General features: G+C 45.5%; 1 protein-coding gene across 4 annotated transcripts; it reads right to left on the bottom strand.

The window, feature by feature from the left end:
* Positions 1–214: 214 nt before the first annotated feature.
* On the bottom strand, positions 215–15,500 carry PYGO1 (pygopus family PHD finger 1). 4 transcript variants are annotated; one of them, XR_014162707.1, is made up of 4 exons: positions 13,963–15,500; positions 11,019–11,104; positions 8,264–9,590; positions 215–375 (listed from the first exon to the last, which is right to left on the bottom strand). XR_014162707.1 is itself a non-coding variant. In XM_081887758.1 (4 exons), the coding sequence occupies exons 1-3, from the start codon at positions 14,012–14,014 to the stop codon at positions 8,475–8,477; spliced, it is 1,254 nt and encodes a 417-aa protein (XP_081743884.1). In that variant the 5' UTR covers positions 14,015–15,500; the 3' UTR covers positions 215–375; positions 8,433–8,474. The 4 variants fall into 4 exon arrangements, 2 of the variants coding, with proteins under 2 accessions (XP_081743884.1, XP_081743883.1); XM_081887758.1 differs by having other exon boundaries at positions 8,433–9,590; XR_014162708.1 differs by lacking the exon at positions 215–375 and adding an exon at positions 5,875–6,880 and having other exon boundaries at positions 6,937–9,590.
* Between the last annotated feature and the right edge of the window lie 2,887 nt (positions 15,501–18,387).

Here is an 18,387-nt window from a genome sequence, read left to right on the forward strand (position 1 = left end):
TACAGCTGCCACTCCAGCAAGCACCCACTACAGTCAGGTAAACATCAAATCTAGCAGTCTGTGAATTAAACAGGATAAAATCTTTTCTTCCTGATTCTTCAGATTCACAACAATGATCAGTTAAGATGTGACAAAAGGTATTGCAATGACTTCCTAATACAAGCAAGTATGTGATGCAGTGCTTCATGCACAAACAGAACACCTTCCATTCTCCTTTGTTACTTTGACAAGACTTTATTAACATTCATTTTACAAGCACTTAATTCTGTCCGTCTTCAACTTTGTGAAAAGTGAAGTGAAATATTAACAATTCCAGCAGCGAATTAAAATTCTGATACGGTGCCCTCACATTTTTCCTTTTTTATGATGAACATCCTGAAGAAAATACAAACATAGGATTGCCATTTTGGTAATGCAATCAAATGGGCACCCATTTCTCGGTATCGCACATTGAAACATTTAACCATTTAGATCGGACACAAATTCTGTGTGTGCCTTAAGGCATTTACACGGTTGATGCACTTGCTATCATCTACTAGAACTCAGCTTGTAATGTAAGACCAGCTAACTATCCAGAGACATAAACATGGTTCCTATACGTCATAGAGTAGCTTAACACACACCATGATATGAAATCATTTGCATTACATAGTAATTAAATTTCTTACTAAAGCAGCCTTCCCCAAACTGGTACCCTCCAGACGTTCAACTGAACTACAACTCACATCAGCTGGCATGACCAGGCTTGAGGGTTGATGGTGGGAACTGGAGTCCAGAAACATCTCGAGGGTCCCCGTTGTTGGGGAAGGCTGAACTAAAGGAATAATAATGGACAAAGTCTGGGCGTTTGTTTCCAATTTGAATTACATACATCAACTTTGCCGCACACCACAGTTCTACTGCACGTGTTATTTCAGACATGCTCTAATTTCGTTTTCATTTAAAGTTGTTGCAAAAATAAATGTCACCAATGTGGAACACATTTGAGATTGTATAAAAGTACTGAACTGATATCCCAAAAACAGGTATATGTAAGCAGTACATAAGGAAAGACTAGTTTTAATATGAAACTGTCATTAAGTCACATACAACATAAAAAACACATGATCAAACTACGTATAAAATGTCACACGTACTTTTACTAGCAAGCAAGGCTATTATTTATATATAAAGAGAGGGGTACATATATTTTAAACATGATGTGGTAGTGTTACTATTAGATTGAAATGACATGGGAAATAGTCAAAGTTCAAGACTACTGGTTTTTTTAAAATAAAAAATATCAAGCCAAAAACATTTATGAAATTATTTCCCCTTATAATTAAAAAGTGTGAGAAATAATCCCACAAGTAATTACGATATTTTATTGCGGGGCTTTAAGATAATTAGCTGCATTGCTAAATGTAGTCTCATACACCCTAACCTAAGAGCTTGTGGGAGAGACTGAGTGCTTAGGACAAGTTTCGGCCTTGGAGGAAAGCAGATCAAGTGATGGTCGTGGGCCTACTGGGTTGGAGCCAGACCTCCATGTGCAACCCAAGCTGTCTCCTCTCGGCCGTGTGGTGAAAACAATTAGTAGGCAGAATCCGTTTCTGTGTGAAGCCATACCTTACTGGATCTGGGCACTGAATCCTAGCACTTGGAAGACAGATTAACCCACATCATTCAAAGCCATCATTAGTCACAGGCAGAGAATAGGAGTCAAGAAGAGGGAGAGTTGTCTACTGAGATGCCTGCAAAACAGTCAGCCTGAGAGAGGCAGGTATGCTGGCACCTGGAGAGTTGGAATCCATTGCCATCTTAAGATATAGTTGTCAAATTAGATATTTTAAAAGATAATTTAGAGGGTTCTTCAATTGACGTAAATTTAGTACAAAGAAGGATAGCTTGGTAAAGCATGAGACTCATAATCTCAGGGGTGTGGATTTGAGTCCCACGTTGGGCAAAAGATTCCTGCATGGCAGGGGGTCGGACTAGATGACCCTCATGGTCCCTTCCAACTCTATGATTCTAAGGAGCGAAATGACCGCAGGGATAGGAAATTTATCTCCAAAAGACTTAGAGAGCTTAATCTATTTCACTTTGAAGAAAAGAGATGAAGAGGTGAGCCAGCTTATATATTCCTTTTGCATTATGCAATGCCTCTAGGCAAATATGTCAACCGATGCTATGGAAATGTGTGGGTCAGAGAAAACACTAAGAAATATGGAACTTCTCTCTGTGGAATTAAGAGCGTGAGAAGAATGGGATGCTGGATCAAACTGGTGACCCACCTAAGCCAGCATCTTGTTCTCGGTGGCCAACTGGATGCCAGTGTTTGATGCTTGCTGCTGTGGTATTCAAGTGACCAACTTGCACGCGACTTAAGGATAAATCAACACTCCGCAAGAGGTGGGCTTCTTGGCTCTTAAACCCATTGGTCTCTCTTTAACCAAGGGCGGCTGACCTATGGCACTACAGATGTTACTGGTACCTCAGCAGCCTCAAGCAGCATTATGATGATGGGAATTGGAGTCCAACAACATCTGGAGGGTCACAGGTTAGTCACCCCTACTTTAACCCAACTTAGACATTTATAAATTTAGGACAGCTGATTTTTAAGTAGAAAATGTGCAACAGATAATACGGAATAATCTTTTCTGACTTTGCTTTGGAAGCACAGAGTCCAACCCATTGCAGGGTTGCAATCCCTGCAATGGCACCCTGAAGGCTGTTTCTTTCCTTCTGGCTCTAGTCATGTGCTTTGATAAAATATATCTGCAGCGCACCTGTCTTCTGCCTAAGTGAACACATTGTGGTTGACCCTCCAGAGGCAAAGCTGGTGGGAGAAAGCTGATACAGATGGCCTACGCAGAAGGGACCTTTCTGATAAGACACTTCTCATCTGTCTTCTACTTAAGCACCTTCAAACCTTTTTCTCTAGCTACTGTTGCCAGTATTATCCCCATTTTGATGAACAGTAAACTGTTCCTCCAATGCCTCAAGGGCCCAACTCACCAGGGCACTGCTGGCATACAACCAGCTTTTCTTTATTTCAAGAGATGCTGCAGAGGCACAGATCCAACACTAAACTGAACCCACAGTCTGCAGCACTGGAATTCTACCCCAGTGGAATCTGACCCCATCAGCTTATGGGTTGCCAAGTTGCTCATTTGCCAGAGATTTCAGAGAGGTTTTAGAAGCTTTGGCTAATTAAAACACAGGAATTGGGAGAAGGGAGAGACATAGGAGAGTGTGCTAGCCTCTACCCAAAATTCTAGATGAAGAAAACCTCAAAATTGGTACCTAGAACGAATTGTGATGCACAAGCCTTCACATATTTACTAATTTCCATACCCAGCCCACTGTTTAGGCCTGGATTTGTCTTTTGCCACAGTTGGGTACTATCACTCCAAATTGTTTGACACATGCTGGAAAAGAATGATTCAGTTGCTTCTCAAAGTACCACTGCAATTGAAATACCACTGCACCTTGCACACTGGAAGTCTGCCTTGCAGAGAAAGCCAGTTGCTGCTTTTCTCCAGAACCATGAAGCCTAGCATCTTGCTTTTTTTACACAGAAACAAGAAGCCACGTCTCCAGAATGTTGGAGCAGAAGTTATATATGTGCTCCTCTCTGGCTAAGCTGCATTTCTGCTGATTTCTAGATAAAATGAGATGTTCTGTTTTTTCCTGATACTGCAGAATGATTGCCACCTATTAATAAGTATGAAGGCTTCCTGTTAGAAGCCTCCTGCTGTTGACTGCACCTGAGTTAAAAATTGATTGTACAAACATGTTGCTGAGGTGACAGCACCTAAATCTAACTGTGGCATTTGCTGCCATAAGATGTAGTGATGGACACTAAGTTGGACAGCTTTAAAAAGGCAAATTCAGGGAGGAGAATAAGATTACCAATGGCTGACATTTGGGACAATTATAAATTTTATTCTAGGAGAAGAAGAAGAAGAAGAAGAAGAAGAAGAAGAAGAAGAAGAAGAAGAAGAAGAAGAAGAAGAAGAAGACGAAGAAGAAGAATAGTAGTAGTAGTAGTAGTAGTAGTAGTAGTAGTAGTTTGGATTTGATATCCCGCTTTATCACTACCTGAAGGAGTCTCAAAGCGGCTAACATTCTCCTTTCCCTTCCTCCCCCACAACAAACACTCTGTGAGGTGAGTGAGGCTGAGACATTTCAAAGAAGTGTGACTGGCCCAAGGTCACCCAGCAGCTGCGTATGGAGGAGCGGAGACGCGAACCCGGTTCCCCAGATTACGAGACTACCGCTCTTAACCACTACACCACACTGGCTCTTGGTTGTGATGACCAATAAGTTGTGATGATCTTGTTGTGCTCAGGCCCTGCTCACTGGTTTCCCAGAAGAGGCACCCGGTTGGCCATTATAAGAACAGGATGCTGGACTGGACTGGACTGGCCTCCTTTGGGCTGACCCAGCTGCAGGGCTCAGCTTACGTTCCCTACTGGTGCATAACGTTCACTGCCTGAGTTGTGCACCCTCATTACCTTATGGCAAGGCTGCCCCTTCCAGCACACATGTGCAAAGCTGCCTAAAGAGCAATGGAGGCACTCCAGGGCTCTAGTTTTATGATGACACTCATTTACTCTTGGTTTGGGGTGATAAAAGAATGCTAAGCGAAAGCCACAAACACAAACAATTTCAAGAGAAAGTCTCACAAAACGTGTTTCTTTACATTCTCATTCCACAACACCGAATACAACAGAAAGTTCATGTTGGGTGTGTGAGCACCTTGAAACAGCTCTAGAAGGGCGCAAGGCACCACATTGAGAGAAATGTGTTTTCCGCAAAGGCTAGCCACCAGGCTACTCCTTGTTCCTGGCATGGCTACTTTCACCCAAGAGTCAAAAAATGAACCACAACTCATCATGGGGAAACAAACCCAGAGGTCACAGAATAAGGCACATTGTTGACAAAGGAGATTCAAGTGGTCCCAGCTAAACCTTTTAAGCCTTGAGGTCTCCTGCTCTGATTCTAGAGTTCAAGGCCATCATTGAGACCACAGCTATTGCAAGCACCTCAAACACATAAGTATCTCAACTGCCCCAAATTTTCTTTTTCCATCTGGCAGGGCACATTCCAACGAAAGAAGAGAAAAGCAGCCCTCCTCAAAACAGTCACATGGGCATTATGCACAAGAATGCACCTCTTTAACTCAAACTGGAACTTCCCAAGGGTCTATGCAGTACAAACAATAAAATGATGAGAGAGCCCAGGTGCTCCTCTATGGCAATTACCAGGAGAATGCTCTTGAGAATGCAGCAGCAGCAGCAATGGTAGTAGGTTACACTTATTTTGCTATTTTGCTGGAACCCTCTGGGGTGTGCTGGTGCATGGCCGCAAAAGAGAGAAAGTGCAAGCCCCTCTGACATCTCAACTTTGCCTTACGAAAGGGAGGACTATTCTTTGGTGGAGAGTCCGTGAAGAGGAATTTGGTTGGATAATTCAGAATCCCTACTGATGAGAGTGCAGAGTTGGCATTCAAACTCCCACAAGCTCTCACAGAGCTCATTTATATCACAGCTTAACTCTGGAATAAAACTCCCTTGCCTTATTTCAAAATCTCATTAACAGGCCAGGCTAATGACAGCCCACCTAGGCCTCTCAGCCCCAGCAGGATAGGCTGGGAGAAAGGCCTCATGAGGTCACAAAGAGGGGACTAGACTAAGGCACACACTGCCTCCTGTAGGTTACATGATCTCAAGAACCCAGGGCTGAAGAGGGAGGGAAGCTGTGCAGTTTACAGTCAAAATCACAAATGGATGATTTGCTAGACAAGCACAGAGAATTCTTCAATTTTCTAAAGAGAACCCTCTTGTGTGTGGTCACTTCCTTTGTCTTCTCTGATCCTGTACTCCACCAGGAGCCAGTGCTGCTGGTACAGCACCGGGTGAATGTGATCCCGCAGTGAGGAGCCTGTAAGGAGTCTCGCCGCAGCATTCTGCACCCGCTGGAGTTTCTGGGTCAGTCTCAAGGGCAGCCCCACATAGAGCGAGTTACAATAATCCAGTCTGGAGGTGACCGTTGCATGGATCACAGTGGCTAGCTCATTCCTAGCTAACAGGAACAGTGGTCAGTGATGATGGGAGTTGGTGTCCCAAAACATCTGGAGGGCCGATTTTGCCTATGCCTGGTTTAAACAGAGAAGTGTGGGTTGGGTACAACCCAGAGGACTGACTCTTCTCTAGATGGGCTACAAGGTTAAATTCATCTAATTCAAACATCAAAGGCCTTGGGGAATTATAATTCAAACAAGGAATTATAATTCAAACAAGGCATGCCAACAGAGCATGTACAGTTCTGCCCGCAGATATCCTTCGTGGGCCCCTCAGGCTGCCTGTGTGGAGTGTCTCCACCCCCATCGTTCAGCCCAGACACTGAGGTCCAGCTCCGAGGGCCTTCTGGCAGTTCCCTCACTGCGAGAAGCCAAGTTACAGGGAACCAGGTGGAGGGCCTTCTCAGTAGTGCACCCTTCCTGTGGAACGCCCTCCCATCAGATGTCAAGGAAATAAACAACTATCTGACTTTTAGAAGACATCTGAAAGCAACCTTGTTTAGGGAAGTTTTTAATGTTTGATCTTTTATCATGCTTTAATATTCTGTTGGGAGGCACTCAGAATGTCTGGGGAAACCCAGCCAGATGGGTGGGGTACAAATATATTATTATTATTATTATTATTATTATTATTATTATTATTATTATTATATTATTTTAATGAGAAAAAATGAGGCTAAAAAGCAGTAGAATTTCCACCAACCATCCATAGCTGCAACAGCTGCTCATTCCTCCAGCATTATTCAGAAATTCATGTGCTCTGTAAAACCTCACTTTAGAGGAGATCAGTGAAGCCGCAATGTGCTGGAAGAGCTTGGGGTTCCCACGGAAGTGAAAAAAGACTTTTTGTAATGGAGAAAAACTCTGACCTAAGGTCTTTTCCAGACAGGCTTTAGATATTAAAGAGTTGGGAAACCTGGGCTATTGTTTGTGCCCTGCACTCTGGTCTCTGCACCTGATCTACTGTATCAAATCCCCAAAGGCAGTTACACTGGGGCGAGTAGAGGAGAAAAATGCTGGGCGTGACCTTCCCTTCCCTGGAGGGAGACATTATACCCTCCAAAGACAAGCAGTTTTCAAGAACACAGCCAGAAGCAAAACAAAAACAGCAGCAGAGCTGAGAATCTCAACTGGAAGCAGCAGAGGAAGGAGCAAGCGATGGCAGTGGACATCTGAGCGAGCAGCCAGGGTCCCAGCGCAGACCCTGAACTGTATGGGAAGGCAAGCACTGCAAAGAGCAGCTGAGCGGACACAACAACACACTACAGCAAAAGTTTCAAACAAAGCCAAATGTGCAAGCTAGCTGTGATTAAGGGCAGGAAAAAGGGAGACACAGAGGCTGCCTATGTGCAGCAGTAGATTCTGTACAGCAGGCACCAGAGTAAGTCCATGTGGAACCAAATGCACATTCCCAAGCCAAAGAAAAGTTAGCATGCTTAATAAGTCAAGTCCCTCTGAAGACAGTGGGACTTGAACAATTTACCATACTAGCAAATTTATCTGGATTACATTCATCACACAAAAAGGTCTAAAGAGCCCAGAACTCTAATCTAGCACCACAATGGAGTTCCAAGACAGCCAACACTGGGATGGCAGCATCACACTTCATGGTCTTGCAATGCCATTGCGGAGGACATGATGGGTGAGTGTGTATTAATATCACAGACATACAAACCTCAATCCCTTTTTGAAAAAAGGGAAGGGAAAAAACATTCAGGCCTGCTGAGCTTTTATGCACTTAGTCTTATTGATGCTCACTTGGCCAATGAAAACTACAAGAGTTCTTGCTGAGTAAATGTGTTTGGAAACAGGCTGCTAAAGACCATTAAAGAGATGCCCACTGAGTAAGTCTTCAGAATTCACTAAAAATGGACCTGTTCCTTATCTTCAAAGCTCACCAATATGTTCTGAAAGAGCAAGCTAAATCAAAATGTGAAAAGGAGGTTAATATGACTTGAGGTTTTCAGCTACTTATACAAATAGTTTGACATTCCTGGTGATCATTTTAAAATAAATATTGCTTGATCCTTCTCCCTGTGTCATGCCCTCAGCCTTCAGAACTTAAAAAAGGCTCCCAAACAGAGGACAGAATTAACTCCCATGTACTCAAAAGATAAATCAGTATATGGTTCCTCCAACACTGCCAAGTGGAATAGCCCTGGGCAAAGTGATCCACAAAGGCAGATGTTTACATACCCCCAAACTTTCCATGTGAGTAAAGCCATATTGGCACTTAATCGTCAGTTGAGCATTTGCTAGAAGTTCTCCTGGTAAAATCTTAATGCACTTGGGCAGAAAGTGAAGACCAATTGCTGAAAAGAAAGCAAACAAAGCCCACCCATGACTGATAAAGGAAACACCGTACAAATGGCAGCCAGTTGAGTATCTGAAGGAACCAGGGTGGGCATCACGCATCAGCATTCAACACTAGTGGCCCAGCTGTTTCTCTGGTGCGCATCAGCTGAACATCCTTGTCCGCCATGCAGGTGTCACAGCCCCACACTGCCGATGCTTCTGCAGTGAGCAGTCCGTAGGCAGATTCCGTCATGCCTGTGCAGATCCGATGAAACCATTTTTGACAAGAAGCTTCACACAAGATGGCATCCTGGTCATCGTTCACTTCGTGGGTACAAATCCCACAAGGATAGACTGGCTCAGAGGCGGCGTGACCATGCTGACCAGGGTGTAGGGGCATTTTGCTGCCCTTCTCAGAGCTGCCTCCTTCAGCTGGACCTCGGCTGGGGAGTCGGGGCTTGTTCTGAGCCCCATTCGCATGATTGCTGTTCAGATTTTCAACATTTTTAGAAGGGATGCTCTCCTGGTTTGCTGGGTTATTTCGATTCACAGTCTTTATATCTGTGTTTCCTGAGTTGGCAGTGTCCTCTGGGCCGTGCAGGTGATGTTGTGGCGGGGGGTGGTTGTGCTTATTTGCACCTTGCTTTTGCAAAGGCTTTGCCTGGTTGTAATTGTTTGGCGAGGGAAAGAAAGAATGGTTTGACTCCATCTGGGAATTGTTGAAATTGGGGTTGCCGCCGGGTCCAAAGTGCAATGGCATGTCATGGGGTGACATCTGTGTTGTGTTCTGTGAAGGAATGTGACCAAAATTCTCACCAGGGTTCGGCCTGAAGTGTTGGCCAGACATGCCAACATTCTGATTCATGTTACTGTTATAGGATGGCTGGTTTCCAAAAGACACATTTTCATGTGGCGCAAAGTTAATCGGTTGAGGCCGGTTGTAGACCATTCCCACTGGGTTCTGGGGAAATGGATGTGGCTGGTTTCTAAGTGGGTAAGTAGCACCGTAGGGTGAGGACATCCTGGGAAGCATCTGCGGTGGCATCCTGAAGGTGTTGTAGCCTCCAAAGCCGGGGTAGCTGGGGTTGGCAAAATATGGGTTCCCCAATGGCAAGGGCTTGTAAGAAAGATTGTTGTAGTTGTCATCAAACGGATTTGCAGCTACAAGGTGATCAGAGCTGGGATTTGGTGGAGGCGCATATTCAGATGGTGGAGGAAAGGATGAGCCCTGGAAATGTTAAATCAGAAATCGAGATCACTTGGAATTCCAACAGAAGAGAAGGCCAAACCTGAGGATCCCCTCATCTCATGAAATGAAACATCTGTGTCTGTTACAAAGGTGGGTTGCTGGCCTCAGAATCCATTTAGGATTCCTCCACTGCAAAAGCATTAATAATAATAATAATAATTTTTTTATTTATACCCCGCCCTCCCCATCCAAGGCCGGGCTCAGAGCGGCTTACAAGCAATAATAAAAACAAGATGAATGATTACAACTTAAAAACAAAAATAAAATACAACATTAAAATAATGGAACATTAAAATATTAAAATGTAGCCTCATCGCAGGAGGAGAAGGAAAAGAAAGAGAGAAAAAAAGAGTCTTTCCATTCTTCATAGTATGCCCACTCCTGCTGCAGCTGCTGCCTGCACGAACTCCCTGTCAAGAGGACCATAGTACTCACACACAAGGCCAGTCACATATTGGACATCACCTCAAACCACCTTTTGGTCCCTTGGTTCAACTTGCAGCCAATACATTTTTGCAAGTTGACTAGGTGTTAAATACAATTATCACAACTAGAGAGAGATCTGTTAGACTGTAATGTTAAAGTGATGTCTAAAATGTATAATGATACACTGGACAATAGATATTGGCCATAACATAGAAATGAAAGCATGGGAACAACTGTGGAATACAGATATAAAATTTACAGCATGCTATGGTATAAGAGAAAATTATATGAAAATGTTATATAGATGGTATTTAACACTTAGCTGACTTGCAAAAATGTATAAATCAAAAGTGAATTAAGTGTTGGAAGTGTAAAGAGAAAGAATATACATTTTTTCACATGTGGTGGTCTTGTAATAAGGTTAAAGCCTACTGGGAAAGCTTTTTTCTTGGGAGTTATAGGATCAGAACTACCTACACAGTATAGAAATTTATTTATGTACGCAATTACAGCTGCAAGAATGTTATTTGCCCCAAAATGGGAAAAAGATGTCCTGATGAAAGAAGAATGGATACTGAAACTAATGGACTACGTAGAAATAGTGGAGCTTATGCAGACACTAAACTTTTTATAAAGGCATGGAAATGGTTTGTTGAATATTTACAAATAAACTGTAAACAGATTAAGACATTGGCAGGATTATTGTAAAAACCTGCAGTTTCAAAAATATACATGAAAAGAGATGATTAAAAGAATAAGTTAATATCATTTAGAGTATGCAGAGAATGTGAAAATAAATATAAGGAACTACAGATAGGAGGGGGAAGGAAGTCGAGGTTAGAAATGTTAGAATTATTATTGAACTATTGTTGTAATGTATATAAATGGAAATTATATTTAAAAAAGAAAAGGAAAGAGATAGGAACTCCCACAGGGGAAGAGTCAGGCCAGTTTAGATGTTCCAACCAAAGGGCACCTTACCTGAACATTCGACTTGCGCTTTTTCTTATCTGGACTGCCAAGCTGCACACCTGGGCCTCCTAACCCATCCAATCCACCGTCACCACCTATAAGATTTCAAAAGTATACCATTCTGTAGTTAACTTTTTGACAAAATTATGGATTGTGCAGGCAAGTCGAGCTGTTCAATATGTGTCTATGTAACATGCATTTACTTAGAATTGCTGTCCAGAGAAATGGCAGTACAGAGAATTTCTGCAATCAGACTAAGATACAGTACTTCACATAACTTAAGATATGTTACTAGTAACCAGTCTTTTCTTTCACAGGTGAATATCAACTGTGTCTTCTCCTATGGATTGAAACATACCTCTCTCTCACTTATATGGGTGCTGTGTTCTGTTCTGGGTAGATTCTAGCCAACTACATGCCTTCAGAATTATATGCCATTGCTTGGTTTAAGCTACTGAGAGGATGTACAAAAATACAGCGATACCTTGGTTTACAACCATAATCCGTTCCGGAGGTCCGGTTGTAAACCAAAACCGGTTGAAACCCAAGGCGCGCTTTTGCCAATGGGGCCTACAAAAAAAAATGGGTTGTAATCCAAAAAAAATGGGTTGTAATCCAAAAAAACCGGGCACACACTTCAGGATTTGACGTGGTTGTAATCCAAAATGGTTGCAAAACAAGGTACCACTGTACGTGAATATGTAGCAGAGTGAAAAATTGGAAACAGACAAGACTTGGAACTTTGCAGTTAAGACACAGCTCTCTAAGGTGAAGGAAACACTCCAAAAATGACTATTCTCTTTGGTACTCTGAGAATCCTGTGGCCCCAAGTTAAATTAAGGCTTCAGCAAGTGATGACAATTAGTGATCTCAATTAGTGATGACAATTAGTGATTAGGGAGCTTTAAGACCTACACTAAAGCTCAAACAACTAAGTTCTAAAAGCCCAACTAAGTTCCAAAAGCTCAGCTAACCCAGGACACAACCAATACAAAGGAATGGTGGAACACAGTGTGGTTTTTTGCTTAGCCACATATATATATCTATTTGGAGGGACACTTAATGGCAAGAAAATGTTAATGAGCTAGTTTAGCCATCTGCTTGAGGGCTCATTGAAAGCTCAGGCCTATTGCACTAAAGGCTTCACACTGCCTGTGCTTGTCTGGTCATCAGTTTAAATCTACAAGATTGTAGCAAAGGATTTTTTTTTCTTATGAGAGGCATCCTTCATAATTAACACAACTGATGATCCTTGCAGCAACAGCTCCGACTTTCTCTGTCAAGCTGTTCAACACATACCAAACTTCCACTTCTGTGATAACCATGTTTAGGACAGTTAGCATGCTGTACCCTCCACCAGGAGGAAACTTTCAAAAGCTTCCCTTTGCTATAGCACTTTTTGCAGAAGGTGGGGAAGTGCTGCATCCTGAGAAACCAGGTATAACCTAAAAATGCTGAAGTGGGTAACTTGGTCTTATCTGATGTGGACAGCTGTGACAGGCAGCCAGAGCGTAGCTGGGGGAATCACAGGGGCATGCTGTCTCTCTCAGCATCAGGACCATGATGTCCCCATGCTTACTTGCCCACAAATGCACCAAAGTGGATGAAAAGCATCCGTTTTCTCTGCTGTTTAGAAGACAGACGGCAACTAACACAGTCCAGTGTTAAATTTGTATAAAAGCAGCATTCATTAGCTGAAGAAGGTGCAGCCCATCAACGGTGTCTCCGAAAAATCTTACACAACACTTGGGAAGACAGGTGAACTAATATCAGTGTACTAGATGAAGCAAAGATCGCCAGTGTTGAAGCAATGATTCTTCAACATCAACTTCGTTGGACTAGTCATGTTGTGCGGGTGCCTGATTATCGTCTTCCAAAGCAACTACTCTATTCCGAACTTAAAAATGGAAAGTGTAATGCTGGTGGTCAACAAAAGGGTTTAAAGACTGTCTCAAGGCAAATCTAAAAAAATGTAGTATAAACTGGGAGCACTCCAGTTGGAGAACAGCCTTTACCAAAGGTGTTGTGGACTTTGAAGACACTCCAACTCAGAACACAAGGGAGAAACGTGCTAAGAGGAAGGCACACTTGGCAAATCCACACCGTGATCAACTCCAACCCAGGAACCAATGTCCCCACTCTGGAAGGACGTGTGGCTCCAGAATTGGCCTCCAGTCACTTACGGATTCATTGTTAAAACCCTGCTTATGGAAGACAATCTTACTCGGCTACGAGTGATCGCCAAAGAAAAGAAGGAGGAACAAGACTGGAATGCAACTGAGACAAGTCATTCCCTTTTCATTCCAAAAATTCAGCAGAGTAGGAGCCTTAAGATGTTTTGCCTTTAGCAAGATAGTTCGAAGCTTTGCAAAAAAAAAAACCCAGCACACCAGTCCCTGCTGCCTGTGCGCCGATCTCCTGACCCTTCTCCATTCAAGGTGCCTCAGGAATGCTCCCGGGCTTGCTGGACGGTCGTCGGAATCGGACCGCATGCCAGTCTGTGTTCTCCCTCTCTCTCAGCGCCCTTCCCTGGAAGATGACCCTTGAGGCCTACGAGTGAATGGGTGCATCTCCCAAGGAGGACGGGGCCCTTTCTCAGTCACACGGCAAACAATCAACCCCGAAGCAGCAACCTCGGGGCCCCGCCGCCCGCCCGCCTGCCTTCTACGACGACGCCCCCCGCCATCCCGCCATGTCCTCCCCCTGCCGCTCCGAGGAGCCCCTCCGAGAACCCTTGTGAGGGAAGGCCCCCCTCCTCCCGCAGAAGCCACGGCGGGGCCGAGGCGCCCCTTCGGGGGTACGAGAGCCGGGAGGCGGCCGGAGAGGGGCTCGCCAAGGGCCCGGGAGGCTGCCCTGGCCCGGCCCGGCCGGAGGGAAGAGAGGCCGCCCCGCTCTCCCGGAGGCAGCCGCCGCCACCTCCGGGCCGGGGCCTCGCGCGGCCGCTCCTTCCCACCTCGGGGCCTCTTGAGCGCCGCGGCGGGGTCCTTCTCGTGTTCCGCGGACATCACCGGCGAAGCATCGCTCCAGGCCCCGCCAGGCAGCAGCAGGAGCGGCGAGAGGGCCCGGCGTGGGGCGGCAGCGGGGAGCGGGAGCCGCAGCAGCCGCCGCCCTTGCGTGGAGACCCCCGGCGGGGGAGAAGGGAGGGAGCTCGGCCGGGCAGCTCCGCCCGCGGCCTGGCTGGGCCCGGAGGGGCCGCCGCGACGCCCTCCGCAGGAAGGAGGCAGAGGCGCCCGCGCTACCGGCCCATCCCGGGACTCCACGTGTCGCCCAGAGGCGTGTGCACGCCGCCCGCTGCTCCTGCCGCTGCTCCTTCGGCTCCGGAGGAGGCAGGTTTCCCCGCCCAGGGATTCGAGCAGCGGCTTCTTGCGAGCTCCTCGGGGCAGGGGCTCGGCCTCTGCCGCTCGGCGGGAATCGCTGGAGGAAGAACGGAGGGGTCGGCCCCAGGACTTGGCACCGGAGGAAACGTGTCCGAAGGGCCGAGGTGTGCGACTACCGGCCCCAGCCTCCAGTCCTGCCAAGCTGCTGCCCGCCCTTGTCTTCCAGGAGAGCGCCCGCTTCCTCTGTCCCTCCCGAGAATGCTACTCAAGTCACTTGCTAGTCCCAAGAAGTTGGAAACACTTTGTTAAAAAAGGAACGTGCGTAGCTCCCTGAACTACAAAGGTTTTATGTCCCTGAACATCAAAATAAGATTTGGGCGTGTTCTATAATTAATTGTTACTTTAGCAGCGCGGGGAGACAAGTGTAAAGTAGAGGCATGTGGGCTGACTGGAGATGCAGTAGTTGATCCAGACTGAATAGATCTCCATGATCCCAGGATTCAACTCTCTGAGTCCAGTGAGAATTTCCTTCATTCAAATTGGCCATGCTTGTGAAACGCTCCTAAATGTGTGATGACATTACAGTATTGTACACAAACCTTAAAAAAGAAGGAACTGCCACCACAAAATATGCTTTGGGCCACCACAAATCTTACGCCCATCCATTCAGGGGTGTGACTTCTGCAGGCTGACATGGGATCCCACCTGTTCCAGAGCTTCATCTGGGTCTCTGGCATAGAAAAGGGCATCTGTACATGCCAACAACAGCTGAAATACATACATACATATATAAAAAAACAACCAGGTCTCACCCCAAATTATGCTTTGGGCCATCATACGTCATAAACCCACGAATCCAGGAGGGTGTCCTCTACAAGGTGGCATTGGATTCTTCCCAGCCCAGAGCTTTCTGTGGGCACATAGTACAATCAATAACATTTATGCATAGCCGAAATACGTTTTGAAAATTAAGTAATGGGGGATTGGCACTGCAAAATGTGCTTTGGGCCACCCGCAAATCATGCGTCCAGGAGACTGTCCTTTACAAGATGGCACTGGATCCTGCCTGGGTGACATCTCCCAGTCCAATCAGTTTCAGAATTGCTTTTGAAGCTTTTATCCAGAAAGGTATAAAAACTGAGCTCTTGATCCCACCACAACATGTTCCAGTCTGCTGCCTCATCAACCTCTGCACCATATATGTGAAGCACTATTATACCACTTGAACTTCCTTCAAAGAACTGCAGTTTGTTACAGGTGCTGAGCGTTATTGGGAAACCTAAAATTCCCAGAGCTCCTTGGGAAGATGGGCTGTTAAACCACTCTGAGCATCGTAGCCATGTGAGGAGAATAGGAGTCTCCTGACAACTTTGGGCCTAAATACCATACTATTTCCCTCATGATACTTTGGGGGAAGCCATGGCTAATAGTGCTTTAAATGTATGGTACGGATGTAGCCCGGGACTCTTGAACCTTTGTTCAACTGGGTTTATTATGGCTGCTCCTCTGTTTTGTAACAGCACCTGGACCGGATTGTGCTCCTCCCTAGCCTCCCGAGTTTGTACAATTTGACTGCCATAATAAATGTTTTCTTCTTTATTTACAAGGAAACATCTTTTTTGGTCTTGAGAGGGAGCCAGTGGGCCATTCCTAAGTAGCACTGAGCACCTACTCCATCTCCTGGTGGGTTGGTGTTGGTTTAGTCATGATTAGAATTAATGAGCTAACTTCCTCAAACCATATTGTTACTAAGTTATCCCCATTATTGCTTTCATAGCTACGCATTGTTGCAGAACTAACCCCTGCTGGAGTGTTGGATTTGTATACCTGTATTTTGATTGCCTTTTGTGTGTGCAATAAACACTCCTGTTTTAAGACCTGTGCAAGTTAATGGGTAGATCTGCCAAAGCACACTGTTGTTGCTCTCCAAAAGATCCTAATTCACGACGGTCCTAGAACATGTTTGTGAAGCTCCTGTCCCCTGCATTCTAATACAGTGGTACCTTGGTTCTCAAACGCCTTGGTACTGAAATGTCTTGGTTCTCAAACACCAAATACCCGGAGGTGTGCCACTTTTTGAAAGTTTTTCGGAAGCCAAACGTCCGATGCGCCTGTCAGCTATTGTTTCTGGAGCACCTGCACCAATCAGAAGCTGCACCATGGTTTTCGAACATTTTGGAAGTCAAATGGACTTTTGTTTTTGCTATTTATTCTGCATTTTTGTTTTTGAGGCTTTTTTAGTTAATTTTTTTGTGTGACTGTGCGGAACCCAGTTCTGCTACTGATTGTTTGATGTGTGACTCTGGAAATGGATAAAAGCCCCCCATTCAAACAATGACTATCATCAGTGCGAGTAAGAAAAAAATGTAATTTTATTTTTTATCATCTACAATACTGTTTTGATTATTGCTTTCAATTTATGTATGGATCAATACAGTGGTACCTCGGGTTAAGTACTTAATTCATTCTGGGGGTCTGTTCTTAACCTGAAACTGTGATGGAATCCGATTCAGAGGCTGAACCGGAGGAATCCCAGCCTGCACAGGAGTCCCCGCCTCCAGGGCCGGCTGAACTGGGGCAGGGCTTTGATGCTGAAGCGCCTGCACCTGTGCCGGATCCTCAGGAGCAGGCACCAGGTGAATCCACTCTGGCTCCGGAGGTAATTGAGGACCCATTGCCTACAGGTGCGTCTCTCCCTGGGTGAGTCTCCCCCTGGGTCCAGTAACCCTCCAGCCTCTCCTGAGCTGCAGAGGCTCAGGGCAGAGAGGCGGAGGGAACTGGTTTCTCCCAGGAGGAATGCTCGCCTTAAGGCCAGGAGAGGCGGGTCTCCTGGGGGCCGGGGCCGCCCCTGGCTTCAGAGAAGATAAAGGCCAGTCAGCCCGGTCCCAGGTTGCGGGAGCAACGTCGTTGAGGACCTGTTTCGGCCAGCACCCAGACCTGTTCTTCCAGAGTTCCCGTCCTTGCCCGGCTCCTCGCTTTGGGCCCCGCTTCACCCATGGAGGACTGTCTGCCGTCCCTCGACTCAGGTCCTGGACCTCGCCCCATGGTAACCTCCCCTCCCCCCCGGACCAGCACAGAAACTGTTCTTAACCTGAAGCACCACTTTAGCTAATGGGGTCTCCTGCTGCCGCTGCGCCACCGAAGCACAATTTCTGTTCCCATCCTGAAGCAAAGTTCTTAACCCGAGGTAATATTTCTGGGTTAGCGGAGTCTGTAACCTGAAGGGTATGTAACCTGAGGTGCCACTGTATACAGAAGCACAAACACAGCCCCATACCCCAAATGAAAGAAAAATGGCAGTTGCCCTTTGAATTTTAAATCCCCTTAGGAAACAGCAACCTCTATAGGAAAAACAGTGTAAGTAGCAGGCAAACTTGTCCACACCTCAGCCCTTTTGCAGAGCCCAGCCTGCTACAGCAGGGGGCAAAGCAGAGACACACCTTGTGGAAGTTGTTATTATTAAATGTATTTATTAAAGGTATATACTGCCCTTAATCCACAGATCACAGGGCATTGATGACATAAAAATGCAACATAAAAGCACAAAATACATGAGAACAGCAAGAACAAAAAGTAAATCAATAATCCACCCCCATATAATAATGTTATTAATTAAGGCCTATAAACTTTTATGACAAAAAACACTATAAATGTTCAAATAAAATGTTTTTAGAACAAAATACCTAAAGAAGGTTATCTACCCATAAATATAGGACTATGTGAACATATAGGACTTGTGTCTCTACTGTGGAGGCCGGGGACGTATGGCAGCCACATGACGGTCAAAGAGGGGGGTCTTGCTGTAACAAGAGAATCCACTGCTGGCTGATTTTGACACCTTCAGCCAACAGCTCCAAGTCATGTACACAGATGGCCAACCGCCTGATCCGGGAGCTGAAGCAGGGGAATCGGTTGGTGGGGAAGTATGCCAGTGAATTTCAGCTGCTGGCACAGGAATTGGCCTGGAATCAGGCAGCTCTAGTGGACCAGTTTCAAGAAGGGCTTTCAGACCCAGTTCTAAACAAAATGACCCACACAGAGTGCACGGCGGACCTGCAAAA

Source organism: Podarcis melisellensis (genome assembly GCF_964234715.1).
Source record: "Podarcis melisellensis genome assembly, chromosome: 14".
Taxonomy (NCBI): Eukaryota; Metazoa; Chordata; class Lepidosauria; order Squamata; family Lacertidae; genus Podarcis; species Podarcis melisellensis.

Bases quoted from the DNA above. Each gene is read 5' to 3' on its own strand.
- PYGO1 (XM_081887758.1), bottom strand. From the start codon at position 14,014: ATGTCCGCGGAACACGAGAAGGACCCCGCCGCGGCGCTCAAGAGGCCC. The intron at 11,105-13,962 runs GTGGGAAGGAGC...GAAATCTTATAG, and splicing joins GGCGCTCAAGAGGCCCCGAG to GTGGTGACGGTGGATTGGAT. The intron at 9,591-11,018 runs GTAAGGTGCCCT...TAACATTTCCAG, and splicing joins AGCGCAAGTCGAATGTTCAG to GGCTCATCCTTTCCTCCACC.